Below are 11,109 nucleotides of genomic sequence, written 5' to 3' on the forward strand. Positions count from 1 at the left end.
AAGTCCTCTGTCCCTACCTATCTGTCCCTTCCTGTACACACACACATACAGACACACAGTCTCACACCAACTTCACTGACTTGGTGAATCTGCCACCTCTCTGCTTCCCAGTTCATTTCAGCATCCTTATCAGCAAAAGCTGAGGATAATGTTTTCTTCTAACTTGAGAAATAAAATCAAGATGAGGAGAGGAGTAAAATACCAAGTTCCTAGATGTTAAACGTCAATAGGTGCCCCTTATGCAACGTCAATAAACAATACATACCACAGCACAGCCTGGACATGTATTTCCATTTTCACAAGACCTCTGCCTCGAATGAATCCCTCCACCACAATTCACACTACATTTAGTCCAAGGACCCCATGAAGACCAAAAAATCGGCAACGGACATGGACTGTTCTCATTACAGAATCTGAAAGAAGAAAGAGCATCGCTCAAAAAAATATCCAGGTCAGCACATCCAAGGGACAAAGTGGTGACGGACCAAAACTGTGCACTGCATTTGGATGCAACTCATGCATGCACAGAAAGCCGGCTGAAGGCTGACACAGCAGCCAGATTAGCAGTATCTCTGGTCGCAGTAGAGAACTGTACCCTTTGTACAGAACAGAGAGTGGTTAACCAGGCTAAAATCAGTGAGACGGATGGAGTAAATTGTCCATATTGAGTTTTTGAAAGTGCTCTAATCTCAAAACTTTTATGCAGTGAATTCACAAAAGAGCTCATAAACTGAAGCCCATGTGTCACAGAGAGTAGATGGTAAATATTTTCAATGGGATTACTAGTGGAAGGTCAAATCAACAGTGATTTGTCAGCAACAGCAGGTGCTAAACATTGACAATCATCTTCTCTTCACATGATCTGGCGCCTACTATTGCCTGGATCCTAAGAAAGCAGTGTTTGCAGCTGGAGCTGAATTAGATACTCTCTGCGCCTAAATGCAGGCCTCAAATTAATGCTATTTCCTGTTACCTTTTCAAGGGGTAATTTTAATTTTTTTCAGTTTTTTAATCAATATTATTCTCAAATTGAATCACACAGGACTGCAATTGACTCAGATGTAGTCTTTGAAACCCTCAAAAGGACTATTGTGAATGGCCACAAATCAAACCAAACATTAAAATGTCCTGAATCAAGGAAGTTAAATGAATTGCCCTTTGTATTCTGAGAAATGCAGATAGATCTGTCTTAGGTGACCACTCAACGGACAAGCAACAGCCAACTGCCAAGCAGAGGTGGCCTTTAATGAAATGTCAAACCTGGAAACCAAATTGGGATGCCTTGAAAGCTGTGTTTAATGTGGGGCTTGGCTTGAAGAGGTGTGTCCTGGGTTCAGCTACAGCAGTCATTTTTCTCCTTCTTAGTAGCTGGTGCAGTGCTGTGTTTTTGACTTTCAGCCTGGGAACAACGCTGATTGATAACACCGATGTTTTTAGTTGTTGCCCAGTAATGTTTACTCCGACCAAGGACTTTCTCAGTCTCATGCTCTGCCAGGGAGGAGGGGAAGCCGGGAGGAAGCAGAGACAGGACACCTGACCCAAACTGGCCAAAGGGGTATTCCATACCACAGCACGTCATGCCCAGTATATAAACTGGGGGGTGTTACCTGGAAGGCCCAGATCGCTGCTCGGGTCGGGCTGGGTATCAGTCAGCAGGTGGTGAGCCCCTTGTTATTCCTCTTATCATTATTATTGGCAGCAGTAGTGGTTTGTATTATACCTTAGTTACTGGACTGCTCTTATCTCAGCCCGTGGGAGTTACATTCCTCCGATTCTCCTCCCCATCCCTCTGGGAGCAGGGGGAGGAAGAAGGCGGGCAGTGAGCAAGCGGCTGCTCGGTTCCAAGTTACTGGCTGGGCTTAAACCACAACAAAGTGTAATAGTGCAGATGGCTCTGAGGTTCAAAAAGTATTGTCTTTTAGGGATTTTGCATGAAATTGCTGAGTTTAAAGGGGGCAGGGGAAAGATGTTTTTCTAATGTCAAGCCCTGCAGTCCTGAGGCTGTGAGTTAAGCAATATTTTGTCTTGAACTTCTTTTGGAGCACCAGAACAATTATTATTGTGCATGGAATTGTGCAATTGGCAATGAAACCTGCACATATTCAACTGCCTCCTCAGGGATGGATCAGAACAGTGTAACTGTATCTATAAACTCTACACTGCTAACAGCAGACACAGCTTCTCCTTTCGTTGAGGAGGTAAGCCCTGTATGTGGGGAACAGAAATACTTGTGAAAGTCTGAAAAGTTCTCCGAGAGTGGAGGCAGCTCTGAAGCCTCTGACGTTCACAGGCTCACTGAAAGAGAGTGGCCATGCATGCGAGCAGCCTCATCCTTCCCAGGCTCTGGAATTCCTTCTGCTTTGTGCATTTAGCCGAACAGCCTTAATCTGCATTCACACAGGAGCCGTCACTTCCAGCTGCTAACATTGTAACCACAGAAGTGAACACACAGTGTTGTGGACATCTCTTACCTTTCTTCCCTGCTCTGTCCAACACAGACCCTGCCTCCATACCGTGGAGCGGGGTTGCTGCAGGATCGCTGGCGGACCTGGAAGCCTATCCCGCAGGAGGTGCTGCATGGAGCCCAGGAAGACCAAGGTGTCCAAGCTCCATTTCTAGCAAAGAGGGCAAGAGAGAACAGAGCATGGGGGTGACCTAATGGTCTGCCCATGTTAAGCTGTGCTTAGCAACAAAACACATACGGCACTGATGGGGGAACCACTGAAGAAGAGATTATTCATTTCAACCAGACCTTATGTCAGTGGAGATTCAGAAAAGAGAATTTCAAAAGTGCTCATCATTGGCCTAGCTTTCCTCCTATTCAAGTCTCTAATAGTTGGAAAGGAAGAGAATGAAGCCAGTGCTGAATGATTCTGAAAACACCTCATAGCATTTGCTGACCAACAGTGTGGTTGCTATAACTCTCACTGACTATTCCCCCATCATGTCTCCCATGTCTCATAATACTGCTTTTCTGAGCCAATGGCTCATCCCAAAGTTGTATCTCCTGAACACTTCTGCACAAAGAGTACAGGTTTTGAGGCTCACAAATGCCAGTTGTGTCGAAGGATGTAAAACAAGCCTCTGCTAATTCAGTAGGTACTGACACTTTAAATCTCCTAGAATCACAGAATCAACTAGGTTAGAAAAGACCTTCACAATCATCAAGTCCAGCCATTACCCCAGGACTGCCAAGACCACCACTAAAACATGCTACTGAGGGCCTTATCTACACAGTTTGTGAACACTTCCAGCCTCACCTACATGGTTTTTGAACTCTTACAGCAATACTACTGCCAGCTCCCATGATTTTATCGCAAACCTCATAATATTTGTTTTTTTCCTAAAGCCTTCAGCATTGAATCCTACTAAGTGGAAACCTCAAATTTCATTAAAAATAACAATAATTGCTTCTAGCTTTCATGACCGCCTGCAGACGTCACTGTAGTGTGACCCTAAATCTGTAGAAACCAGAAGCAATTAAGAGCTCAGACAGGATCGAGTTTCATGGTTTAATGAGGATCACATCTCTGCTGAGCAGCGCTAAGTTAGCCTGAAGCAAATGTGATGTAAAGCCCCTTAGTTCACACCTCAGCAGAGATGTTGGCAAATGCTCTGTGCCTTGCTCCTGCGACAGGCTGAGCACGTGCAGGCAGCTGGCTCCTGCGACGCTGCTGCCATGCAGTGACTCAACCGTGTGCTTACACAGAACCCAACATTTCCATCTTTAACATCGTGCATTTATTAAAGCTCACCTTCCTCTGACTTGGCAGCGCTACTGAACGTTGGAGCAGGAGAGGAGAAACTGTATCTCATCTCTTCTGTGCTGCACTTTTCATTTCATATGGAGCCAGTGGCAATGCTCTGTCTTACACAACGGCCTAATCTTCACACTTGACTGCCTTAAGCCAAAAAATCTCATTTCTTTTGTTGTTTAATAAAGAAAAACCTTTCTAAAAAGTCTAGTCAAAAAAAACAACTCAGGTGCTCTCTGGTTCTTGAAAGCTAAGCTTGAAAACAGATGTTAATTTTCAAAGCATTTACTGAACTAAATTAATAATTCTGCTGGCAAGAAATATTTTCTGGCATAGCACCAATCAGGGCAGAGGATGAAAGTTAAAACCCACATTGCCCTTCACACTTTTTGTATTTGTTATCAACTCTTGCCTGTTCTTGGCAGGTTTATTTCAGAACCCTCTTAGATGTTTCTTCCCTCCTCCTCTTGTTCTTGCATCCTTCTCCCTCCTTCCCTTCCCCTCTCCTGCCCCAAACAAGGTCAAAGCACAAGAAACTCACTTACATGAAAATCCTATTATTCTATCTTACTCTGCCATGTTTTAACCCACCTACTACTTCCTTACTCTTTAACCTAAAAGAATGTTTATATGTAAAATCATTTAAAAAACAAAATCAAACAGAAGGTTGTAGTTACTCCAGAAAAAAAAAGGGGGCATGGTGTGTGTGGTTGGAAGTAATTTCTACTTAAAACTCCTCCAAGGAAAAAAAAAGAAAAATCCAAGCATTCTCATAATCTATTTGTTTTTCAGCATTTTTAACAGAAATAAAGACACCTTCCATCTTCAGATCTCCTGCATTCTAATAGAATTTATCTTTAAACATCCTGCTCCCTCTTTGCAAGACAAAATCACAATGCCATATGAAGTCAATTAAGGGAAATCTGAGGACTGAGGCGGATGTAGGATGACCAGATGTCCCTATTTTTCAAACCATGCTTGTTTTCCTGTGTCTTAAGACTGAATAATCTATTTTTCATCCCCTTCTTAGAAGCCTGCCTCTTTTGCCATCAGAGCAGTGATGAGAACCCCACCCCACTGGCATGCTTTCTGTTTGCCAGTGACATAAAAAAATCTGCCTGGGGAAGGCTTTGCTCAGCCCATGGTGGCAGCACAGAGGCAGGAATGACTGCATGCCTTTTGGTAGCACAGCCCACGACTGGAAGGAGAGATGCCAATTAAAACATGAGTATTGCTGAATTTCTGGTGCCAAGACCAGCACTGATCTCCAGGGATAAGTCTAGAGACAGCTGTCCTTAATGGAATTAATGTTTATGGAGAAGATAAAGTAGATAAAAACTATATTGACCCAATATTTACCAGAATATTGGCTGGCACCACCCTGGTGAAGTAGTGCTTACACTATTGCATCGTCTTTCCTTGAGTCATGACATGATGTAGTCTGAGGGTGGTGGGGTAATATGGACACAAACACTGTGGCTATGTTTGGGCACCTGACTGGAGGACATTTAACTCCCATACTGCTCAATCTCAAGCTTCAAGCTTCCCTGGAAAGGCAGCACTTCAACACAAGCTGAGCTACATGCGTTGAGTTCTGTCCCCGGCAGGCATGCCTCCTAAGCACTGCTCACTGCCAGATGATGATTTGTTGCTTTCACCTAGCCAGCGTGCTGCAGACAGTTCACAGACTCACATAACAAGGCAAACAAGCCCTGCTTGGAGCTAGGCTAGGCCCTGTCTTTACAGGCATTGCTCTGAAGGAGCTCTGCTCACTTTTGGCAATGCAATCTCAGAATCCAAACTCCAAACGACTGTGAGCTTAGATGTTTTTTCTTTAGCTTATTGCTGTTCAGATGGCTAACAATTACCTCTGCCTTACCTCCTCCTAATGGGTCACTACTCACTGTATGGTTGAGGGAAACCAAGGCACAGTGGAGGGAAGGTTAATGTGTACACTAATTTGGGGTGCTCATCTTCTCAGAACCCTTCATTTTTCACTGACTTCAAGCTGGACCTCACATACATTAGATTGGCTGGGATGCAACAACATGGGCACAGAAACACAAGGAAGGAGCTAAGCTGTGGACAGGCACAACAGCTCTTGTTCCCTTCCTAAAAATCAAAAAGATGCTGAGGTACCTTGAGCAATTTGCCACCTCAATCCTGGCCCCTTCACAGCTGCGACCTCCACAGCGTGGACGAGGGCTGTCACATGAACGTGACCTACACATACAGGAGCCTGTGCTGTCCCCATCCGAATGCTCACACAGTTGCCATGGGGACCAAGGCCCCAGTCTTCCATTTGTTGTCAGGTTTTTCACCTAATTTTAAAAGAAGAAAGGTCATTAGTAGCAAGTTTACATTTCTGGAGACAGCCCCACAATAGAAAAGCCAAACAAAGCTGCCGGGGAGATTAGGATGCAGCTTAGATGGGAGATGTCTGTGCTTGTGAGCAGGATTCAAAACAGAGGGTTGTTTTCAGGCAGTGCCACATCAATATTTACCCTCCAAATTCCACCCTGCATACCTAACATGTGCGCACAGGCACCCGAACTGGCCCCGCCAGCACCACACCAGCAGCAAGCATCCATCTGCCATGACACAAAACCACTACACTCCCTCAACGCACACTGCACAGCTTCAGCTTTTCAAGCAACACAACAGCTGGTGCTGATCGTCCCCACTCCATTATGCTCCTGCCTCTGCAGTGCTTGGGACTGCTCCTGCAGAATATTTTCTGAGTTAGGGTTCGCATAACCATAGTGACCAGCTCAGACTGGGGCCTCGCTGAGTTTGGCCCTGTCCAAACACACAGTAAGAACCGGGTCCTTTTCTAATCTGTAGCCTAAATGGCTAAGCTGGGTGAAGGGTAGAAAGTGAAGGAGACGGTGGTGACTAGAATTAATGCTGAGGATCACACAGTGGGCTTAAGAGCAAGAATTCATCTCAAGGCAATTTGCAGACTGACCACACTGCTATTTGTTTCCTCTGCCCTTTGCTTCATGTCTGTTCAGCCCTGAACAGGCTGGGACTTGAGCTTCCCATGCACTGTAATGAAGAAGTACAAAATACAGTAGTCCTGGCAGAAAAAACCATGAGAAACAGAAATATTTCAGTCCAGGACTGGTGAAGACCTTCCACAAGATAAGGTGTCAGAGCTTGCTCCACTGTGCCTTGTTTTAACCAGTGCTGCTAGAAGAGCCCTAAGTTGAGGACTGGGGGAGAAAACTTGCCACCTAAGTTGACTTGAAAAGATGAGTGCTGCCTGTTCCTCCCAGGAATGCTCCCAGGCCACCGCTGCCTTATTGTGCCTACTCCACCACTACTGCAAAATCCAGCAACTCCAGGACCATGTCTGGAAAGCTACCTGAACACCCCTGCTCTGGCTTCCCAAACTGCAGGGCCTCGCAGGCAGGGTGGCATGGATGGTGGCTTCCTGCAAGTAGCTCATCCCCACTGGTGTCACGCATTGGGTGCTGGGATGCTCAGCAGCTTTGGTAAAAACACTGGCAAAGGCAAGACTGGACTTTGCCTCGGTGTCACATGCAACAAAGGGTGATGAAAGGAAGAGGCTGGAACCCTGGGCGAATAACCACTGACAAATCCCACTGTGCCATGCTTCACTGAGCTCTGCAGTCAGCAGGATCAGTCCTCTGGGCTGCCCCAGGGGGGAAATAGCTTCTCCTGCTTTACAGACAGGGAAACCAAGGCACAGAGAGGCTGCAAGCCTGTTCCAGAGCCATGCAGGGAGCCAACCACAGCCACGGGAGGAGTGCTTTCCAGCACTTACCCTCTGAAACATGCTGCTCTGTGCTTATTCTTCAAGTCTGGCTCTACATTAAACACTCACAATGCACCTCTGGTGGGCTGTCATCTTCCCCTCTCATCCATCTACTGCAGCATCAAAAATGTGCAGCAGTGGCATGGAAGTCATTTAGATCGGTTACTGCACTCATCAGGCTGCAGTCAGGGGGTTTCAACAATCTGGCATAAACTTTTATTTGCAATAGATTATCATGTCATTGTAAAAATTTGCCTTGGGCTGCAGGTTACAAGGCAAGATGCCCAGACAAAGGAACACTGAGTTTTGTTGTAGTTGTTGAATTTGTTGTTTTAAACATGCATGCAGTCAAAAATCAATACAGTTGGGTTGCTAAAAGTCAGGAGGGGATCAAAAGAACTATACTTTGTGACACTTAATACTAGATTTTTATCTCCGTTTTCCTCCTGCCTTACAAAAGTCATAATCCAAGTATTGGATCATTTCTATTTATTTTTTGAGCCAGAAAGCCTTGCTGATTCCAGCAGGGAGTTCTGTTCTGAAATCAATGGTATGATATGGCCCGTGGCTTCAATTAAAAAAAAAAGCTGACAAATAATTATTGGCTCATAAGTGATACTGGGAAGCAACCCAAAAGTTAAATAAATAAGCAGCCATAACCAAAATGCTGAGATTTATAAACATGTCATGTTGTGAGTGTGGGAAGTTTTTATACTTCAGAAATTACATATGGATTATTATTCCATCTTTAAACTCATAAAAATAGCTTCAAAAGAGCAAACTTGGGAAGTGGGATAAAACCCCATATGCATTGATCTTTTTCAGGAATGTCTCTACTAGGCAAATCCTTTGTAGCCAGCACAGTGCCCATCAGACAAGAGGATGTATTTAAAAACACATGTGATCAAATGCCCTTATCTTACCTGACAATATCACAAATTCCAAAGTTCTTGTATTTTACAAACTGCCATACTCCCACCAAAGGCATCACTTTTTCATTTCTTCCTTACACCATCTAAGGGCTTAAGTGCAGGATCTAAAAATTCAGACTGACCATTCCTAACCCCCACTACCAGGATATTTTCAATGTTTATTCTCATATTACAGATAAGACTAGAAGCATTCCTTGTTCTTTTGATTCATCTATGCTTCCTCTGAGGATTCACATGTCAACTGCTTATAACTTTGCCAAGCTTTAATTATTTCAGCTGGAAGTTTCCATGTTGGCTGTTTAATAGAAGCTGAAAATTCTTGCAAAGTTTCTGTCAAAATATTTCAATCATTTTTAAAATCTAATCTAGGCAAAATGAATGTCCATAACTAACAACTTTTTCCTTGAAATGAACTTTTTTCAGAGCAAGCAACTGAACTTTATGTCCTTGTAACACCTTTTTGCAACACCCATGAAAAGCCATTCAAATCTGTCTAGATTCTATCATTGGGAGGTGGGGAGGAAAATACTTAGTTTTCAGAGACTCACAGATTTTGATCGTAGCACATCTTCTCTGTGGACTGGGCATGCTTCACTGTGGGTCAGAGCAGGATTATACTGGGCACTGCAGCTCTGAGTAGCTGAGCCCACATAAATTGAGAGCAGGCACCCACAAAAAGGAGTGGGAAGGCTGGCTCCAATTAGAGAAAAAATGGGGTAGCATAAAGCAGACGCCAGATGACTGAGATAGGGGTTTGCTGGACAGACAGAGTGAGATTGGGATGAAAACCTGTGAGAAAGAGCATCATTTGGCTCAGGATAAGAAGGACTGTACATTTCATTGGGAATACTCAATTCCTGACTTGCCAACCACCATCAACAGTGACCCCATGAGCTTGTCTAATGGAGTTTGTTAGCCAAATCTGAAGTTCCTTTCCTGCTGGTGGCTCATGTTGGCACCAGTAAGATGCTACAAAGTAGGATGTGGGTTTTTTCAGTTTTTCTAAAACCAAAAAGCACCTCAGTCCTTTCTCCCAAGCCTAAGAAACAGCATACAATCATGTATTCAGGACTGCCTGATATGGCACATCACATACAGGGAAGAGAAGAACAGCATGTGCAATTTGTGTCCTGTCATTTCTTAATGTTGAAATGTTTGACACTGCAACTTTAGCAATGAGCCTTTGGGAGGTTCTGGGTGTTACCTGGTAATAACATAGATAAACCATTGCCCAAGGTACTATGTTAACACTATATGATCAACCCTCTATCTAAGGTCCCGTAATATCAAGGCTTGAAAGTGGGAATCTGTGGTACAATGTAGTGCTGTACAAAGATGAACAAGCTCTGAACAAGCATGTTTTCACAAAAGCAGCAGTCAAGTTGTGTTAGTGTTGTGGTTGACTCCCACAAATGCCTGGCCCCCGTAGGGTATAATTCAGTAATATGCCAGTTCTGCCTTTAAAAGTTGCTGCATGCCAGTCTCTCAGCTGTGCCAGGACATCTGTTTGTGGGCTAGGCTGCAGAAGACTCACTGATATTATCTGGGTTAGGAGAAGTTTATTTGGGAGGGGTGCCTTTAAACTACACCATGTCACACTTGTATGTGATCTCACACACAGCTGCACCAGCACAGCTGAGTGCCTGGTGCTCAGCCCAGGAAAGTGGGGTGAGAAAAGCCAGGACTTCCTAAGACAGTAATTCATCCAATTAAACTTCCAGAAAGGTCTTTTTCAGGAGAGAAATTTCGCATTGGGTTACTGCATTCCCCTACCTTTTCAGTGGTCATTTGCACATGCTAGACTATTGCCTCTGTTGACCATAACCTTTATTCTGCACTGAACACAAAGAAATACTTGGATATTGCTGATGTAGGTGCTTAAATGAGCCATCCCGCTCCATGCCAGTGGTGAATTCATTCCAGTGAGGGACAGAGGATAAAGAAAAAGAGAGCTTGCATGTGGATTTTAAAGAGCTTGGCAGCATGTCAGCTTGAAGAGTTTAAGGCTGGTGTATGCATCAGAATGAAAGCACCTACCCAGAAACTAATCTACAATGGAAATGTGAAAACAAACGTAAAACTAGCACCCAAGAACAGCCAAAGCTCCTGAATATTCTGCGCTAGATTTTTATGACCTTGAAACAATGATCTGGAGTAGCCTGTTCCCTAGTGTGCACCACAGCAGACATGTTCAAACTAGAGGATTAACACTTCACACACCTATCAACAGACATAGGCATTAAGCAGGACGAGATAACAGCATGGGCAATCAAGGAGCACTGCATCCCAGTTCAACACAGGAGGGTTATAAGCACACAAGGCTCTGAATCCAGCAATGAAAACCTTAAGCCTGCCAAGCTGAGGATGGATTGAAGTAATGACTAATATTTCCTGGGAAAATATCTGAGAAGTAAGGAAGATAAGAGGAATAAACATCCCAGAACCTCCAGACAGAAATAGCATACTGAAGATACAACCTATCCCGTCTTCTCTCTCTACCAGACTTAGCAGTATTAACATGCTAATTGATGTTAGATAACAACAATGGACATTAATGAGAATTTCCTTGTACTCTCTCCACCCCCCATTTATTTAACAAGACTGGTTTTCCTCCCCAGCCACACTGCAGGTACCGTTCAAA

At 44.2% G+C, this 11,109-nt stretch overlaps 1 protein-coding gene across 1 annotated transcript in view; it reads right to left on the reverse strand.

Annotated features, from left to right (window-relative positions):
• Window positions 1-265: 265 nt before the first annotated feature.
• The window catches only part of SEMA5B (sema domain, seven thrombospondin repeats (type 1 and type 1-like), transmembrane domain (TM) and short cytoplasmic domain, (semaphorin) 5B), a gene marked incomplete at its 3' end in the record, with an annotated part of 103,930 nt that continues 93,086 nt past the window's right edge, over window positions 266-11,109 (reverse strand). Inside the window, exons 12-14 of the mRNA XM_010017361.1 lie at window positions 5,895-6,076; window positions 2,472-2,615; window positions 266-413 (exon numbers count right to left, since the gene is read on the reverse strand). Of these exons, the coding sequence (XP_010015663.1) occupies window positions 266-413; window positions 2,472-2,615; window positions 5,895-6,076 (474 nt within the window). The remainder of the gene's footprint in view (window positions 414-2,471; window positions 2,616-5,894; window positions 6,077-11,109) is intronic.

This window comes from Nestor notabilis, unplaced genomic scaffold, assembly GCF_000696875.1.
Source record: "Nestor notabilis isolate BGI_N333 unplaced genomic scaffold, ASM69687v1 scaffold15816, whole genome shotgun sequence".
NCBI classification, from domain to species: Eukaryota; Metazoa; Chordata; class Aves; order Psittaciformes; family Psittacidae; genus Nestor; species Nestor notabilis.